Source organism: Musca autumnalis, unplaced genomic scaffold (genome assembly GCF_047663935.1).
Source record: "Musca autumnalis isolate F117 unplaced genomic scaffold, ASM4766393v1 scaffold_3, whole genome shotgun sequence".
In the NCBI taxonomy this organism is placed as follows: domain Eukaryota; kingdom Metazoa; phylum Arthropoda; class Insecta; order Diptera; family Muscidae; genus Musca; species Musca autumnalis.
The window spans coordinates 191,228,844-191,248,793 of NW_027411866.1; the positions used below are offsets into that span (position 1 = coordinate 191,228,844).

General features: G+C 37.9%; 2 protein-coding genes across 2 annotated transcripts; both read right to left on the minus strand.

Moving 5' to 3' along the window:
- Positions 1-766: 766 nt before the first annotated feature.
- On the minus strand, positions 767-9,662 carry LOC141398388 (pickpocket protein 28-like). Its single transcript, XM_073975674.1, has 6 exons — positions 9,562-9,662; positions 9,310-9,427; positions 1,944-2,092; positions 1,675-1,882; positions 1,021-1,606; positions 767-933 (listed from the first exon to the last, which is right to left on the minus strand). Exons 1-6 carry the CDS (start codon positions 9,660-9,662, stop codon positions 767-769), a joined length of 1,329 nt encoding a protein of 442 aa, XP_073831775.1.
- On the minus strand, positions 9,629-18,880 carry LOC141398617 (scoloptoxin SSD14). The gene is made up of 5 exons (XM_073976057.1): positions 18,726-18,880; positions 17,617-18,662; positions 17,357-17,553; positions 10,445-10,957; positions 9,629-9,762 (listed from the first exon to the last, which is right to left on the minus strand). The coding sequence occupies exons 1-4, from the start codon at positions 18,793-18,795 to the stop codon at positions 10,450-10,452; spliced, it is 1,821 nt and encodes a 606-aa protein (XP_073832158.1). The 5' UTR covers positions 18,796-18,880; the 3' UTR covers positions 9,629-9,762; positions 10,445-10,449.
- Positions 18,881-19,950: the final 1,070 nt, after the last annotated feature.

Sequence of the window (19,950 nt, forward strand, 5' to 3'; positions counted from 1 at the left end):
CTACAACTCACACACAGTGTAATTTAGGTCTTTTACAAATCAAATTCCAAAATTAAAAGAACATTTTAACTAACTAATTTAACAGTACATTTTTATTAAACATTCAGTTTATTTGTATCAGTTTTCCAACAACAACTACTGCATGGAGTTTACTGCAATCATAAAGTTATCGCGTAGTCCTAATTTACACATTTTACTTTGCCATTGGGGAGGCTAGAACAGTCTATGCATATGCGGGTGAGTATAAATACGGAGAGTAACTGTTAGGTGAGTGAGTTGTAATTCAGACCACGACTTAAAACCGCCAGTGTAAGCTTAATAAAGAGTAATCTGAATAGAGTAAAGCTGTGTGCTTACTAGACAAACAAAGACTTGCGTGCATAGCGTCAATAAAGCCTTGCAGAATCGTAATCTAAAACGAACCCTCGTTTTATTTGGTGCAAATCGTATCGGGGAATAAAACAACGTCTACATGGGATTAGTTAAACCCTAATTTCGGAACACTATTATAATTCACCCTACATATGATTTTGACGGAAAAAGAATGTATCAGCTGCTGGTTTTAAAGAATTCCAGCCGCGTCATGGTTTACCCCAAGCTTAAAATTTTTATATTTCTCTGATTTCTAAATAATTAAAATTTATTATTGTTCGTTTATGGAGAGCATACACAAATCAAAGCAGTGATACAATTGGTGCGAAATAATAAAAGTCGTTGCTTATGTGCAAACCATAGATAAATTACATCAAAAATATAATTTTTAGTATTAAACAACACTATTTCTGGCCTCCAGTTGCTTAATTTTTATAATATTTTTGCGGAAAATTTGTGCCCAAAGATGCATCAAAGGTTTAGTAATGAAGAAATATGCAAACTCTACTCCAGAAAATACACTGAATCCAATCATCAAACTCATAATGCCACCAGTTTGAGCTGTAACAGAAACAAAACCAACAAATTATATACATTTATGTATAGGGACACCTATACCCCTACAATTTAAAGTCTCATTCAACTTACACAAATACTCCGTAATACCCGTATATGGTGTCTTAATACTACTGCGATAGTAGCTTTGAGGAAAATAAATATTCACCAATGCCAAATTTTCCGATATGAAATCTTTTGAATAGTTGCGCATAAATCGATTATCTAATTCAAAATCATCTGTGGCCAAAGGAGTTTCAAAGACATCCGGTGTATAACTAAGATCATGACAACCCGACAAACATTCCTGTTTACATTTCATTGTCTCCGGATCGGTGTAAACTTTTTCAGCTTCCTTCTGACAATCGAAATGTTCGATATAACATGTTGTGGCATTTGCATAGATTTTTGGCAGAAAATATGGTATACAATTGCATTCGTGCAGGAAAAATTTTGCATCGCATTCGCTTTCACAATTGCGCCGAGTATAGTATTGATAATACAATAGGGGTTGTTCATTTGTAAAGTAACACTGACGATCTTTGGGCGCTACTGAACGCAATGCGGCCTGGGCTTCGTCCTTGATGGCGGTAATGCGAAAATTTGTCTGATAGCCCAAATTTACCGATAAACCGGTCTCTTTGATTTGTGGTACATCAATGGGATTGTGTAGTTGTAGCTGAAATGTAAAGTGAATATAATTTTGAAAATATACACTTTAAATTTTTTACTTATAGTTTTCTTTACCTTAAATCCTGGACCATTTGTCGATGAACAATAATAATCCTGTATATCTCCATTTAATACAATTGAAAGACCTCTGGATACTCCTTGACCCACAGACTTACGAGGATAATAGCGTGCTGGCAAATCTGCTGGATAACCATTTTCTGGATGCCAATCAATCGGTATCCACTGGCTATCGATAGACGTAAAATCACGTGTCAAAATGAAACTAGAAGTATATTTAGCAATTAACTTGTAGATTAGTTTTACTACGGATTGTGTGAACTTACTCTCCCTTATAAATCAAGAATGGATGGGCAATATTAAAGGTACAACAGATACCCTCATCCAGAAAGACTTCTCGAAATAAATCCGTACAAGTGGTCGGCTTTTGATCCCATTCACAGCTAACTATCATTTCAGAACAAGGTTGAGCATTCTTGACGATATAAAAAAATAAATTTTAGAAGAAATTTCAAAATACACATTTATATTATCTTATTATAAATAAATAGTGGCGAGAAGTTAAAAGCATAAACATTGACCTATCGCTTCCAAATATTTTCAGCGGATGAAAAGTAAATAAAGCGAACTATTCGATATATATATGTATATATATTATAATTTATATTTTTTTTATTTTATATTTTTTATATTCTATACCAACAGACCCCGGTCCACGTTGCTGACCCGTCGTAATGAGTTTATATGACAACTTTTTATGGACTTTATGTTTAACAATTCAAAAAGAGTTATTTTCTACAAATAAAATAAAGGCGTAAAGGAGTTACCCCACCTCCTCCGAAATTCATAAAATATACATAACAACGGCAAACATTGAACTTTTGCTGCAAATTTGATGGAAGTCGGTTCAGTAGTATTGGATATATAACATTTATAGGGTCTTTAGGCCCCAAAAAAGTACTATAGGTACCTCGCCTCCTCTGTAATTCAATAAAATATGTAGCCTGTTTTCGGGGGCCATCCCTGTACATTCCCTGACAATTTTAGGAAAGTCGGTTCAGTAGTTTTTGCAAAAAAACTTTAAATTGAAAATTTAAATTGAAATGAAAATTCAAAAAATATGCATCCTATTTCCACCGGAGGCCATCCCTGTATATTCCCGGAAAATTTCAGGAAAATCGGTTCAGTAGTTTTGTAGATGTAACATATTTTAAAAAGTGGGCGTGGTCAAGTCTTTGGGTCCTAAAAAAGTTGGTTGATTGACATAAGTTTTACTGTCACCAAGGTTGATATTTCACACATTTAGATCCAGTCAAATATACTCTATGTAATATTAGCATCCATAAGGGGACCTTCCCCATGTGATAAGATCTTATCCCGTAGGCACGTTGTAAACCACTCTTGCCTAGTTTGACAATTTTCAATCCGACAATATTAGATTTTGTAGTTTGGGCCTATGGGTTACTTCCCCAGCCATAGGACCTATCTAAATTGCGTAGCGCACCTGGTTCATCTAGTTTTAATATAATTTGGCAAATTTATTTCTTAACAAAATTCCGTAAAACATTCCAAATTTCATTTCTTTGGTGCACACGGTGTGCCTTAACCAAATTTAAATGGAAGGTGCTTACACCTGGGAAGTTTTTGCAGATTCTGAAACTACAATGCTCATAGATGAGAAATATCAAGAAACAAAAAAAAAAAAAAAAAAAAAATCGCCGGGTCCTATGCAAATGGGCCTAAAGAAAATGTTGTAGCTGTGAAAATTCTTCACCAGATTGACTCTTATGATATTTTCGTAGGTTTTACCGTTTTTGAGATATAGAAGTTCAAATTGAGACAATGCACTGACTGTATCGCCTTATTGCAATTTCCCAAATTAAACTTATATATCTTGAAAATGGTACAACCTAGGAAAAAATGAATCATCCAGTCTTGTAGAGAATTTTCACAGCTACAACATTTTCTTTAGACTCGTTTCTATACGACTTGCGGGTTCCAAGCAAAACCCTAAAATTGTGAATTTTGATCGCGATTTATTTAAAAATCCCTTCGGCGATTTTTTCTATTTTTTTATTTTTCTTATCTATGAACATTGCTGTTTCAGAATCCGCGAAATCTTCCCATGTGTAAGCGGTTTTCATCAATAGTTAGTTAAGGCGCACTGAGTACGATATTGTTTTATAAGGAGGCGATACAGTCAGTGCATTGTCTCAATTTGAACTTCTATATCTCAAAAACGGTAAAACCTACGAAAATATCATAAAGGTCAATCTTGTGTGTCACAGCTTCCAGCAGGATGTTAAAGAGATCACACGAAAGGCTGTCTCCTTGTCTGAAACCTCTTTTGGTACCAAACTCTTTGGAGAGGTTCTTTCCTATTTTAACTGAGGACCTCGTGTCAGTTAAAGTCACTTTACAAAGCCGGATGAGCTTTGCGGGGATACCAAATTCAGACATGGCTTGGAATACCTTTGAACGCAGCGGGCTGTCGAAGGCTGCTTTATAATCGACAAAAAGGTGGTAGGTGTCGATCTGCATCTCTTGGGTCTTCTCCAGGATTTGCCGCAGGGTAAATATCTGGTCAATGGTGGACTTGCCAGGTCTAAAACCGCATTGGTATGGTCCAATTATCTTGTTGACCATAGGATTTAGTCGTTCGCACAATATCCCTGACACGGTCTTGTAGGCAATCGGGAGTAGACTTATGCCCCTAAAGTTAGAGCATACAGTCTTATCTCCTTTCTTGTGGACTGGGCACAGTATACTCACCCAGCAAAAATTTGAATCCGGTAGTCATTACGTAACCCATTACAAAGTAATGTAAACAAGCTTCTTTTCCCATTACAAGTAATCTGAAAAGTAATGGGATACTTCTTAAAAAAATTACAAGGCAAACCTACTTACTTTGCTCCTCACTAAGTAATGAGGACGGTGGCACAGTTAGTGTGTGTCCGACTATAAATCCTAGGGTTGTGTGTTCAACGCTCCCTGTCGGCATGCGAGTTTTTTTTATTTAAAAAATAACAATTCGTGGTACACATGTGCACTGCACATTTAAGTTCTTAAGCAACCTTTAATGTTCGTGTGCGTGGCATAGTATGTAGTGTCTTTGGCTAGAAATCAGAGGGTTCGTGTGTTCAACTCGCACAGCAAGCGAAATAAAATAAAATAAAAGTAAGAAGTGTGATGAAATTGAAAAAATCTCTACACCAAATGTTCTAAAAATATAATTTTTTCAACTTACTTTTCAACTTCTAGTGGCCACAGAATAACTAGTTATTCTAGTGGTCATAAAATAACTACAAACTGAGTGCGACATGCCCTTGTAAAAATAATGGGGAAGAAAGGGGGTTTGCGAGTAGTTACGGCTGCCAAAAATCCCTTACGAAACCCATGATTTTGGGAGGACTTTTTTTGCTGGGCAGGTTCGAATCGTCGGGTACTCGTTCTTCCTGACAGATGGTGCTAACTAGCTGATGAATACTCCTTATAAGCGTGTCGCCTCCGGTTTTGAACAGCTCGGCTGGTAAGCCATCGGCTCCTGCTGACTTATTATTCGTCAGCCGATTTATTGCTGTCTTTACCTCATCTTGGCTGGGCGGTATACATTCAATACCATCTTCTGGGATTGGGACTGTGGTATCTTCGTCGTCTTCGCTGCTATTGGATACCAACAGTTTTGAAAAATGTTCTTTCCATATCCTGAGTACACTATCTGTATCAGTTACCAAATTACCTTGCTGGTCTCTACAGGAGGATGTGCCTGTACCAAAGCCATCAGTTTGATGCTTGACTCTTTGGTAGAATTTTCGGACTTCATTCTGGCTCCTGTACATCTCGATTTTTTCACACTCCCGCTTTTCCATCTCCCTCTTTTTCCTGCGGAAAAGACGTTTCTCCTCTCTCCTTTTCTCCCTGTATATTTCTCGTGCGCTACGCGTTGCTACGGATTGTAAAGGATTTTGCGGCTGTTTGCATGGAGTGGACAATGCTTTGCCATTGCGCTGATATATTATCGGGATGAGAAGTGCTTTGATTAAGCAATTGGGCTAGTTGAGTGGAATATGCTGTGGCTATCTGTTGTGATTGCAGCTTATCGATGTCTAACTTGCGAGTTGTGTCTGTTCGTACTTTGTTTGCTACGTTTAAGCGGGTGCGTACCTTTGCTGCAACAAGGTAGTGGTCCGAATCAATGTTTGCGTCTCGGAACGATCGTACATCCAACACGCTCGATGAATGTCTTCCATCTATCACAACATGATCAATTTGATTTCTTGTTTTCTGATCTGGAGACAGCTAGGTGCCCTTATGAATATCGAGATGATTAAATCTGGTACTGCTAACTACCATGCTTTTTGCAGCTGCAAAGTCTATCAGCCTCATACCATTGTCAGATGTTTCACTGTGGAGGCTGAATTTCCCGACTGTTGGGCCAAAGATATTCTCCTTTCCAATTTTGGCATTAAAATCGCCTAGAATGATTTTAATGTCATGGGCAGGGCAACTGTCATATGTTTCTTCTAAGCGCTCGTAAAATATATCTTTGGTCTGTTCGTCCTTTTCTTCAGTGGGAGCATGAGCGCAAATAAAGCTGATGTTGAAGAATTTAGCATTTATTCGAATTGCAGCAAGTCATTCATTCACAGGAATGAAGCTGGATACCAGATGTTTTAGTCTCCGACTAACTACAAATCCGCAACCAAACTCATGCTTTACGTCATGGCAGCTATAATACAGTGCGTCACCTTTAGGTGTTGTTGTGACGCCTTTCCCAATCCATCGTATTTCCTGTATGGCAGTAATATCGGCCTTGTACTTTTCAAGTACGTCTGCCAATGCGAAGCCTGCACCTTCTCTATAAAGAGTGCGAACATTCCAGGTGCAGATTCGCAGATCATGGTCCTTAAAACGTTTGCGGGGTTCGTCAACTTTAGAGGGGTTTGTTTTTCTTTTCTTTCGTTTTTTCATAGTAGGCTGTTTTTTCTAGGGGAGGGTTACTAAACCGACGACCAAACCCAAGTTTTTAACGTTCTTATGAGAGAACGCGCGGCACATGTTAGCTCACTACCTTAACGGGTGTTAAAGGCAGTTCCCCAGGTGACACCACGGGGAGGTCAGTGTCTACTTGAGATGAAAGAGGGACCAAGATAAATCCTGGGCTTTGCCATGTTAAAACCGGTCAGGACCGTTGCTTGGTATCTTCCATCCCCTAAGTCACCCTTTCAATATAATTTGGCAAACTTATTTCTAGACAAATTTCCGTCACATATTTAAAATTTCATTGGAATTTGACATAAATAGCGTATTTGGTGCATCAAATATATAAAATCGGCTGAAAATATATATGGGAGCTACATATTTCCAAATCTGAACCTATTTCTATATAATTTGGCAAACTTATTCCTAGACAAAATTCCGTCACATATTTCAATTTCATTGAAATTGGGCATACATAGCGTGTTTGGTGCATCAAATATATAAAATCGGCCGAAAATATATATGGGAGCTATATCCAAATCGGAACCAATTTCTATATAATTTGACAAATTTATTTCTAGACCCAGTTCCGTCAAACATTCCAAATTTGGTGACTGTATCTGTAAGCGTTCATCAGATATCTGCATACAAAATCTAAATTTTTTGGAGGTACCTCCGATCCTGAGGCTATATCTCTGGATCGGCGGGGAATTTCAAAATTGAATATAGCCTATTTTACTTTCTGGTGATGTTGTAATATACCCTCAAATCTTCAGGAAGATCTGTTCAGTGGTTTTCGAGGTTGCCGTAACATAACTCCCAACGGACATATCTCCCAAAACGATTTTGGATTTGAATTGCGGACGTAACTCCCAAATTTTTTGGAAACTATGTCCGACCCCCCTAGCGGACATAAGTGTCAATGGGAGAGTTATGTCCGTTTTTAGAATTTAAATCATTTTTATTTATTTTATTTTTCATTTCATAATATTATTTATAATTGATTTAATTTTTTTTAGAAAATTAAGTACAAAATAAGTTATTCGTAATATTTTGTCCAAACTAAGTTTAAGTTCGAAGATAAGCCATATCGGACCACTCCTTCAGGTACCTCCCCCACAAAAGTTCAAAAATGTTCGGACACTTTGTGCGCAGGATAACTCTTGAAGGGAGTGACCGATTTGGTCCATACTTTACACATCCTAATATATCTACCAGATATAGATCAGGTTCAAATATGGACTATATTTGTCCATTCCTTCGGGTACCTCCTACACAAAATGTCGGATAAGTTCACTTTAAGACCTCTTCTCGAATCACTTTGATTTCTGTTGAAGCAACTTGAATTCGTTGCCGGTAAAAGTTTTTTCAGGGGCAAGTCCATACTTCTTGAGAAAACAGCCCGAAAGGTGTAAAAAATACCTATGACACCATATCGCTCATTTACTTTTCTGAGTTAGCAATTTCTATTTTTTCTACGAATTATATTTTATCTCGTGTAAAATTTTCATGTTGATATCTCTAAAACTCAACGAGTTAAATCTCATTTACTACGAGTTTGGCATATTTTAAGAAACATGTGTTTGGAGTATATCAAGTACTAAAACACTTCAAATCATGCTTGATTTTGAACAGAAATTTAGCACTGATATCTGGCTAGCTGTTTACAAAATGTGGTCCAAGCAGATATTTTATTTCTGGGTAATAATATTTTTAAGTTGGGAAGTCAAATTTCAATCGCCAACTTAAAACGCGTTTTTCTCGAAACTTGATTCTTTGAGTTAATGAGCGATATGTAGTGGCTAGAGAGCTCGAACAGAATACTACGTTCGTCCACAATTTGGATATCGTAATATTTCTTCGAATATTAGATGAAATTCGAAGGTGGTGCTTATAGGTCCACTACTTCCGGTACCTCTCCCACAAAAGTTCGAAAATATTTGCTAAAATGCTACGCGCGGTATTTCGTAAAGGTAGCAACCGATTTGGTCCAAACTTTGAATCTCTAAATATTTTGTCCAAACGTAGCTTATGTTCAAATGTGGGCCCTATTGCTCCAATCCGTGGGGTACCACACACACAACTGTTCAACATTTTTGTGTGATTAAGGGTCTGTTCGAGGATCCTTTGGAAATTTTTACCGAAAGTTTTCCTAGTGGCCCTGTTTACAACGATATTATGTTTTTCGTACGCAAGTATGGTACAAAAGACTATCGATCGCAAATTTTTTAGCTTTGATCCAATCCAAATTTTTGTCGGTTCCTACGCCCCAAAATTTTGAAAACCCCCCTAAATACATAAGTTTTTTTTTTTTAGAAAAAGTGTTTAAATCCCCACAGGCTGATACTTCTTTACTTATTCTTTATAAACTCGCAAATTTTATATTTGTATTTATTGTACCTATTGGCCAAGAGAATATGTGGTTATTCGCAACGATTTCGCGAAAGTTACAGACTGTTTTTAATGACTTTGCCTTTGAGAATAGTATTTGTTTTCTATAAATATTTATTCAAACAAAGCGAATTCAATTTTTTTAATAGAAAAAATATGAAAAGGACTTTAGTAAACGTAGTCGGTGCGGAAACTTTTTTCACCGAAGCGAACTAAAACACGCGTTTTCGTTATCAGGACAATATTCCGCATATGGTACTGGTGTGGTATTTTTTTTTTTTTTTTTTGGTTATATCCCTAATGTACATATTACATACTTACCCTCACAATAAAATTCACTAGAGAATCGTTGGCTTTGTGGAAAGGAGCCTTGGCGTAGGATGTATAATTAAGTTCTTGAAAGCAAATCCTTGTGAGCATAGCATAGTCCGAAGAATTTCTAAAAATAAAATATTACAACGAATGAACTCAAATATTCAATTCTATGTATTTTAAAAACATTATGAACCTGTTTTTAATATAATTTTTATAAGAAATCAAACTTAAGTGTTATAATAATTCCAATATACTTACACATTCATATTTTTCACTCTTCGCTTGCTGGCCTGGTTCATATTACAAATTGATACCGATGGAAATGGTTCATTGGTGATCAAAGTTGATTCGGGATTCATGATTATAATTACCGGGGAAGTTCTCCACTTATCAATAATGTTAAGGGCAAAATTTAAAGAAGTATAAGCGGCCGCCACAAAACAAACGAAGAAAAAGAATCTGTTGGAAAAATAAGACCGACAATCCATTTTTTGTTCGCAATATACAATAAATTTCAAACGTATAAACGAATTATTATAAGCCTTCTTTTGTTATTGATTGGATTTTTCGAACATATTTATAGCGTTCGTATTAACTTAAAGTTCAACTTCAGGAAGGACCTCCTTAGCATGAACTTTTAATGTGAATTTAATATTTTAAAGTCCTCCATAATGGAATATTTTGCGATTTCAAAACCATTCAATAGTTAAAGAAAACCTATGATAAACTATTAATGCTCGATGAATTAATAAACTAAATAATTTACGCACTTTTCAAAAAATGTTAAATATTTAAATACCAAATATTTTAAACCATTTAATGTGGTACTTCTTAAAAAATCTCTCAGCTGTTTGAGGTAATAAATAATCAAACGGGTAAAGATTCCCGGTTTGGGAGGTTGAGAAGAATTGTTTTGTTGCAACATTAAGAAAATTGTGTTTTATGCCGTTGCCCACTCGAATTAAACTGAAGTTTGAATTTCTAAAGTACGTTAAGTAATTGAAACATTTTCAATATAAAATCATTAAAGTTGATGGTGTAATTAACATTGTAGAAAATAATAACTTCTTCTTTAGTTGGGTAATTTATTTATTTTCTTAAGCTCATTTTCTAAATGGAATTGAAATTTCCATTTAATTACCTCTTTTAAAAACCATCCACACCACCTTCTTTACGATAGTCGACATTAGCCAAAACGGCACCCCTTACTTTCTCGACACCGCATACGGCGGTGTTTTTGTGACGCACCCTCTCCGTTGCATGACCACGTCTTTCCAACTCTTCAACAATTTCTTGTAAAATACCAAATTCATATTCCAATGTGTTCGGCACCAGTTGATGATGAAATCGTGCAAAATCAATAGCCTGCTTTATATTTTTATCCATCCAAAGTGTACGTATAAGTATTTGTACTAAAGACGATATAATACGAGATCCACCAGCCGCCCCTGTTACCAGTCGCACTTCACCGCTCTCTTTATGTGTTACAATCAGGGGTGCCATCGAAGACATGGGTTGAATGTGTGCTTTAATTCTATTACGATTTGGCACATTTGGTAAGTTGAAATAATTCCGTAAACCTTCAACGGTGAAATCTGACATGGCATTATTAAAAAGTATGCCCGTTCGAGAGCCCATACGACCGCAACCGAAACTGAAAGAAAGAAATATGAATTAATTGATTGAGAATTTTTGTGAAAAAAAAACTAAATAAACACTGTGCAACATTTTTAAGGTAATTGTGTGCAAACAACTTCTACTGCGGAAAGTACAGACCCAGTCAACAAAAACCATATTTGGGTTTTGTATTGTTGGATCGGATTTTATTGCTTCATCTAAACATGGCTAAATATTGAGTTTTTACAACAAATCGAGGCAATATCTCCGAAAGCAATTCGAATCTTGTGTAAACCTCTAAAGAAAACTTTTAGATAAGATCATGAAAATATTTAGAGAGAGAAAATCAATAGAGAAAAACTGCATTTATTGCCTCAAAATGCATGATATATCTGAAAACTCCATTATTTTGTATATTTCGCACCATATCTCCAAAACAGTTGTTCGTTAACTTATCTTATTCACAAGTCTTCACAACATTCCATTCTAGTAAAATGCCTCTATCGGGTGAAGTAATGGATGGAAGATACCAAGGAACGGTCTTGACCGGCTTTAACATGGCAAAGCCCAGGATTTATCTTGGTCCCTCTTTCATCTAAAGTTGACACTGACCTCCCCGTGATGTCTCCTTGGGAGCTGCCTTTAACACTCATTAAAGGTAGTGAGCTAACATGTGCCGCGCGTTCACCCATAAGAACGTTAAAAACTTGGGTTTTGGGCGTCGGGTTAGTAACCCTTTCCTAGAAAAAGCAGCCTACTATGAAAAAACGAAAGAAAAGAAAAACAAACCCCTCTAAAGTTGGCGAACCCCGCAAACGTTTTAAGAACCATGATTTGCGAATCTGCACCTGGAATGTTCGCAGTTTACGCATCTGGTCTCAAGCTTCACCCCAGTGAATGAAAGACTCGCTGCAATTCGATTAAAAGCAAAATTCTTTAACATCAGCTTTATTTGCGCTCATGCTCCCACTGAAGACAAGGACGAACAGACCAAAGATATATTTTACGAGCGCTTAGAATAAACTTATGACCGTTTCCCTGCCCATGACATTAAAATTATTCTAGGCGATTTTAATGAAAAAATTGGAAAGGAGAATATCTTTGGCCCAATAGTCTGGAAATTCAGTCTCCGCAGTGAAACATCTGACAATGGTATGAGGCTGATAGACTTTGCAGCTTCAACCAAGTGAGCAAAGGCTATAGTCGGGACGGGGCCGACCATGTGATACCCTACACCACTACCCCTGTTCATAAGCTTTTCACTGGTAAACATTTCTTTTAGGGAATATAATCCGACTATCACCAAACATAATATGCCTCTTTGTCTCTAGGACCCCCATAAGCAACCAAAATTTCGTGACCATCCGATAAAAATTAAGACCTGTAGCATGATTGCAAAAAATGGAAGAATTGGATGCATTACCGACTATTGTGGCATCTCCCTTGTTTGACAACCTACTATACATCGTTGTAAAGGTGATATTTCCTACTTTCATTTGCAGGTTTTGCTTTTGATATACTTCTGATAGATGCGGAGATATTCGCTTTGAAATAAAACGTTGACTTTTTCTCCAAATAAGTTTTTTGCCCATTCCGACCCCTGAATATTATCCGACCATCACCAAAATCAATAGGCTTCTTCGACCCTCACCAACACCCAAAATTTAGTGACGATCCGATCAAAATTGCGACCTGTAGCGTGATTACAATGTTTAGATGGCCAGATCGACTCAGCTCGTCGAGACATTCATTTCGGTATATATAAGTATGCGTTTACGACCATTATTTCGATGCGTTACAAACTTTTTGGCCAGAACCAACTTATAATACACTCCCCACATAGTGGTGTAGGGTATAAAAACATGGTAGTTAGCAGTACCAGATTTAAGCATCTCGATATTCATAACGGCACCTGGCTGTCTCCAGATCAAAGAACAAGTAATCAAATTGATCACGTTGTGATAGATGGAAGACCTGCATCAAGCGTGTTGGATGTACGATCGTTCCGAGGAGCAAACATAGATTTGGACCACTACCTTGTTGCAGCAAAGGTACGTACCCGTTGCCAATAAAGCACGAACAAATACAACGCGGAAGTTGGACATCGGTAAGCTGCAAACACAACAGATAGCCACAGCTTATTACACTCAATTAGCCCAATTGCTTAATGAAAGCACTCCTCGTCCCAATAACATATCAGCACAATGGCAAAAGCCCACTCCATGCAAACAGCCTCAAAATCCATACTTGGATACCAGAGACCTCCACCAAGGAATCCATGGTATGACCAGGAGTGTCGTGCTGCTACCGAAGAGAAAAATGCGGCATATACGGCTACGGAGAGGTATCGGGAGAAAAGGAGAGATGAGAAACGTCTTTTCCGCAGAAAAAAGAGTGAAATGAAAGACGGGAGTGTGGAAAAATCGAGATGTATAGGAGCCAGAATGAAGTCCGAAAGTTTTTCCTAAGAGTGAGACATCAAACTGATTGCTTTGATACAGACACATCCTCCTGTAGAGACCAGTAGGTTAATTTGGTAACTGATACAGATAGTGTGCTCAGGATATGGAAAGAACATATCTCCAAACTGTTGGTATCCGATAGTAGCGAAGATACCACAGATCCAATCACAGAAGATGGTATTGAATGTATACCGCCCAGCCAAGATGAGGTAAAGACAGCAATAAGTCGGCTGAAGAATAATAAGGCAGCAGCAGCCGATGGCTTAACAGCCGAGCTGTTCAAAACCTGAGGTGACACGCTGATAAGGTGTATTCATCAGCTAGGCAGGAAGAACGAGTACCTGGCAGGAAGAACGAGTACCCTACGATTGGAACTTGAGCATCCTGTGCCCGGTCAACAAGAAAGGAGATAAGACTGTATGCTCTAACTATAGGGGCATATGTCTTCTTCCTGTTGTCTACAAGATAGAGTCAGGGATAATGTGCGAACGACTAAAGCCTATGGTCAATAAAATAATTGGGCCATACCAATGCGGCTTTAGACCTGGCAAATCTACCATTGACCAGATATTTACCCTGCGGCAAATCCTGGAGAAGACCCAAGAGATGCAGATCGACACTTACCACCTTTTTGTTGATTACAAATCAGCTTTCGACAGCCCCCTACGTTCAAAGGTATTCCAAGCGATGTCTGAATTTTGTATCCCTGCAAAGCTCATCCGGCTTTGTAGAATGACATAAACTGATACTCGATCGTTAGTTAAAATAGGAAAGGATCTCTTCGAAGAGTTTGGTACCAAAAGAGGTTTCAGACAAGGTGATGGCCTCTTGTGTGATCTTTTCAACATTCTGCTGGAAAAGGTTATACGAGATGTGAAGGTGAAAAGAAGTGGCACAATATATACAAACGGCCATATGTTACTTGCTTGCCGATGACATTGACATCATAGGCCGATCGGTAATGGAAGTAACTGATACCTTTGGAAAAGTAGAAAGGGAATCTGCTAAAGTGGGTCTGGCGAAAAACGGCGAGAAGACAAAGTTAATGGTGTCGTCGCGCAATGCGTCCAACTGTTAACGTTGGTTCCTATAATTTTGAGGTAGTAAGGGACTTCGTCTACCTCGGCACCATCGTAAACACAACCAACAACATAAGTTGTGAAATACGAAGAAGAATAGTGTTAGCCAACAGATGCTACTTCGGGCTGAGTAAGCAGTTTAGGAATAAAGCCACATCTCGTCTAACAAAAACAACGCTTTACAAAACACTGTTACTACCCGTGCTGATGTATGGTTCAGAAGCCTGGGTACTTGCGCAAGCAGACAAGGCAGTGCTTGGTGTGTTTGAGAGAAAAATTCTTCGAAAGATCTATAGACCAATCTGCGTTGACGGTGAATATTGACGTCGTGTGAACCACGAGCTGTATCTGCTATTCAACGACATTAGTATAGATAAACGTATCGAGATGCAACGATTGCGTTGGCTAGGCCATATCATCATGAACCCGCTAAAAAGCCGTATAAATTCGGGCCGATGACATTGACATCATAGGTCGATCGGTAAAGGAAGTAACTGATACCTTTGAAAAAGTCAAAAGGGAATCTGCTAAAGTGGGTCTGGTGGTAAACAGCGAGAAGACAAAGTTAATGGTGTCGTCGCGCAATGCGTCCATAGAGATCGGGCCAACTGTTGACGTTGGTTCCTATAATTTTGTGGTAGTAAGGGACTTCGTCTACCTCGGCACCATCGTAAACACAACCAACAACATAAGTTGTGAAATACGAAGAAGAATAGTGTTAGCCAACAGACGCTACTTCGGGCTGAGTAAGCAGTGTAGGAATAAAACCACATCTCGTCGAACAAAAACAACGCTTTACAAAACACTGTTACTACCCGTGCTTATGTATGGTTCAGAAGCCTGGGTCCTTGGATACTTCGGGCCGCATGGTGGTGCACGCAGAATTGGCAGTCAAAGAATAGATGGCGCAAACAAGTGAATGAAGGGATGAGAAGGCGCGGTATTTCAGAATGCGAGGCACTAAAAAGAGAGAGTTAGAGATCTTTTCTTAGTTCGGCTTATGGAACAAATGTTCTGTAATGACCAGCTAAGTAAGTAAAATGCCTCTATCAAACTGTTTCTAGCATATTTTTCAAAGAAAATTTGATAAATATGCATATCAACAATGTATTGAAATCCCAAATATGAAAATTAAGAGGCAATGTTAACATTGTGTAGACAATCATATATTTTATGGGGTTCCTAGTTCATCTGTTCGACACTTAAGGTCTACTACTTTAGGGCTATAATATTGCTGAAGACCACAAAGCAAAATTCTTACTACTCTTTTAGTTTCGAGGCTTTGAACAATGAAACAAGTAAAAAAGTGTCAGTCGGCTTTGCCGACAGAGGTATACCCTCAGCCAATGTGAATTGAAACTTTCATCTACGGACAGATAGAATGTATTAAGCGTCTCTTCAGAATTTTGTGGCCCTTTTTCAACATTTGAACTTGCCGACAAAAATGTGGAGGAATTAACACAAATGTTGAACTTTTGTGACGGAGGTACCCTTAGGGAGGACCGATATGGGCCATTATAAAAGTTAAACTAAATTTTGACAAAATATTAGGAGATCCAAAGTTTGGACCAAATTGGTTGCATCATTTAAGTGATATCGCCCTAACATTTTAGTGACATTTTTCAAATGTTGGGGAGAAGTACCGGAAGTTGGGGACCGGCATTGCCCCATGAAACTTAGTTTGGATAAAATATGACGAAGATCAAATGCTGCACCAAATCGGTAGAACAGTTCGAGAGCCACATATGTTGACTTAGGGCTTTTAACACCTTTCGGGATGTTTTCCCAAGAAATATGGATCTGCTCCTGAAAAAACTTTTACCTTCGTAATGGAGGTAGCGAGTGGAAATCGCTTCAACAAAAATCAAAGTGATTCGAGAGCAGTTCTTACCCAAAAGGAGTGCACAAATATAGTCCATATTCGAACCTGATCTATATCTGGTAAATATATTAGGATGTGCAGAGTATGGATTACATAAGTCACTCCCTTCAAGAATTATCGTAAGGGAAAATTTTTGAATTTTTGTGAGGGAGGTACTTGAAGGAGTGGACCGAAATGGTTTATCTTCGAACTTATACTATGTTTGGACAAAATATTACGAAGGTCAAATTTTGGACCGAATTGGAAATCCGTTCGAGATTTATCTTGGGCTCCAACCATTACACACGGTGTCATAGGAATTTTTGCACCTTTCAGGCTATTGTATCAGGAAGTATGGACTTGCCCCTTATGAAACTTGTACCGTCGTATGGGGGACAGCGATACAAGTTGCTGCAACAAAAATCAAAGCGATTGGAGATCAGGTCCTAAACTGAACTTTTCCGAAATTTTGTGTTTGGGAGGTATCCGAAGGAGTGGACCGATTGAGTCCATATTTAAACTTCATCTAAGTCTGGTAGAACTTTCACGATGTACATAGTGTGGGCCAAATCGGTTACTCCCTTCATGAGTTATCGTGCGCACAAATTTTCCGAACATTTTCGAACTTTTGTGGGGGAGGTACCGGAAGGAGTGGACCGATATAACCCATCTTCGAACTTATACTAAGTTTGGGCAAAATATTACGAAAACCAAACACTGAAACACATTTTTTCCAAACATACTTGGGGTCTAAAACCATTATTTCGATGAGACACAGTTTGCCCGTATGAAAGTGTATATACCCTCGTTAGCATAAATGCTGAGGGTATAAAAAAGGGACGTTTTAGTCCGGCTGAGGCGGGGCTATAAAATCCAAACTCGACCAAACAACGCAGAAGCCAACTATGGTTTTTTATAGTCTTGATATGTACTTTCAGAAAATGACCATTATAAGTTGTTTGCATTTTTGCACATTTTAATTCAACATTTTTAAAGTTGCAATTTAGTCTCAAATGTATAAAACCGATACTTACTAATAATTAATTGAACTTGTAGCTGAGACAGCATCACCATTTGGTCCTAATACGGCTATTTGAGCAGTGCCATAATCAGGTGTGTTTACCAAATCCTTACTTGCTCCATAATGGAAAGGATCATCAAAAGTCTTTTGATCGTAAATGCTTTGTGAGATATTTTTGGCATATTCCAATGACAACAGTTTACTTATATCCTGGAATAAAACGAATATAAATTATGACGTGTGTATTCAATACTTCTTATATTACTTCCTTACCTCTTCGCTCATTTCACTATCATATTCCCAACGTTTGACGAAACCATATTTTAATGCTTCCACAATGCGGTGAACATCCAAGGCACGAAAATCCGGCAAGTGTACAAACGAATCTTTAAAATGTTGAAGGATTTGCATTACGAAGGCCACAATATGACCACTGGCAGGTGGTGAAGGCACATGTAGATAAAATGCATCCATTTCAATTTTTATTGATTCACGAATATCCACTTTGTAATCGCTGAGATCCTCCACGGTAATGGGAGAACCCATATCATTCAAATCTTCTACAATCATTGAGGCTAAGGTGCCATTATAAAATGTTGAAGGACCCTCATCCATTAACACCTTATATGTGGAACACAAAACTTGAGGTATTTGAATATGACTCCCTTCACGATAGAATTGTTGATTAGCTGGATTTACAAACATTGAACGCAATAGAGAATCTTTACGAACCCTTTGCTCATTAAGGAACAAGGCATCACGTTGATGTCGTGTCAGAGTATAACCTTCTTCACACAATTCCGCTGTGGGCTGTATAATGTAGTGCCAAGGCAATGAACCAAATCTCTTGTGAGCTTCATAATAACCTGCAACTTCACCCGGCACCGCAATAGCTAATGGAGATTGTGCTAACGTTTCAGAACTTTCAAATTCTTTTAATAATTCTTCTTTCAGTTTATATGGAGCTCGCTCTCTGCCCATAATGCTATAGGACTTTTGTGTTTTTCTTTCGTAATATGTCATTATAACTCCACCACCTATACCCATACTTTGCATGGTCACCAGGCCATTACAGAGTAGCGAGCCAATAACAGCATCAATGGCATTGCCACCTTGCTGCAGTAACATTTTGCCAATATTACTGCAAACACTTTTATCCGAACACACTGCCGCATCCGAATAGACATGTAATGTTGACATAGAAGGCGGTTGTGGCACCTCTACATTTGGAGGTATCAACCATTTGCTATCAATACGATTACCCCCACCCCCACTACCTTGACAAGTACTACAGGTTTTTTCTTTTCTTGCAGGTCCATCTGAAACAGCGGATTTTCAATGGTAAGTTTAATGTTTTTATTTATTTCTATTATTTTGCCTACCTTGTTTGTCATTGAACACAAAGAAGTAAAGATAGGCTAGAAGTAATCCTAAAACAAATTTAAGCCACATTTAAATGCTGTTTATTTTTTATAAAATTTAGTATTTAGTATTTTGTTTATGTTTGTTTATCTATCACAGTCGGAAATATTGTGTCAAATAAAAATACTTTTCTGAAGACATGCGCAATAGTTGCAGTTAGTGCTGAGCTTTCATATGCCAAAAGGTTGACATTGTCGACGTAATGCTTACAACCAAAAAGCTTTTTGTATAAACTATAAACTGAGGAACACAACCGGTTATTATCCGGATTATTTGATATTTCGGTGTTCATTTACTTGCTACATGTTGCGGGAGAAATGGTCTCCAGTAACCTTTAATTAGTATGTAATTTTAAGTGAAGATTAATTATAAAATGTTTTTTACCCTCCACCATATAATGGAGGATATATTTAGCTTGTCATTCGGTTTGTTACTCCTCGAAATAATTATTTAATTCTACATCGATATAAACATGGACGTCCGTCTATGCTCTGTAGCGTTACATAAAGATACTTTAAAGGGTGCTAGTTGATTTTATCTTAACTAGCAGACCCCGGTCCGCGTTGCTGGCCCGTCGTAATGAGTTTTAATGATAACTTTTTATGAACTTTATACTTGACAATTCAAAAAAAGATATTTTCTACCTCCATTGTCAAACCACGAAGGATTTTTAATTTATCTGCAACCTTTCTTTTCTCTTACGAACTTTGTCGAATTTTTTCGTCCATTGATGCTGTTAAGGATTTATGATCGTCCAGAGGCTGAGCTTCTATTGGTGGCCTGTATGCTACCGACCGATTGGCGGAGGTTTTAGCAATCTTTTCTGAACGTTGTATGAGCGAGGCGATTGATTCAGTTTTCTGATCTTCGGTAATGTCCGCTCTGGATGTAATTGTGTGCGCAATATCAACGATAGGATCGGTTATGACTAGTGGCACCGGTTCTCCATCCAGAGTTAAACAGCAGTTTCGCGCTGTTAAGAAGTCCATACCTAAGATAAGTGGTTCGTTTTACCCCGATACTCTACCCCTAAGAGTAGATAAGTTTCGCAGTTCGTAATTCTCTGATCGGTCATCTGGATACATTTTTCGTAGTGCTGGGCTGTATACCTCTCGACTGTAACGACTTCCCCAAAGCAGCATCGACGTAGCTTATAGACGCTCCTGTATCGATGAGAGCGTTGAC

Coding starts and splice junctions, on each gene's coding strand:
- LOC141398388 (XM_073975674.1), bottom strand. CDS start 9,662: ATGAATCCCGAATCAACTTTGATCACCAATGAACCATTTCCATCGGTA. Junction 9,428..9,561: donor AGAGTGAAAAATATGAATGT/GTAAGTATATTG, acceptor TTTTATTTTTAG/AAATTCTTCGGACTATGCTA. Junction 934..1,020: donor GGGTATTACGGAGTATTTGT/GTAAGTTGAATG, acceptor TTTCTGTTACAG/CTCAAACTGGTGGCATTATG.
- LOC141398617 (XM_073976057.1), bottom strand. CDS start 18,795: ATGTGGCTTAAATTTGTTTTAGGATTACTTCTAGCCTATCTTTACTTC. Junction 18,663..18,725: donor TGTGTTCAATGACAAACAAG/GTAGGCAAAATA, acceptor CCGCTGTTTCAG/ATGGACCTGCAAGAAAAGAA. Junction 10,958..17,356: donor ACAAGTTCAATTAATTATTA/GTAAGTATCGGT, acceptor TCTTTCTTTCAG/TTTCGGTTGCGGTCGTATGG.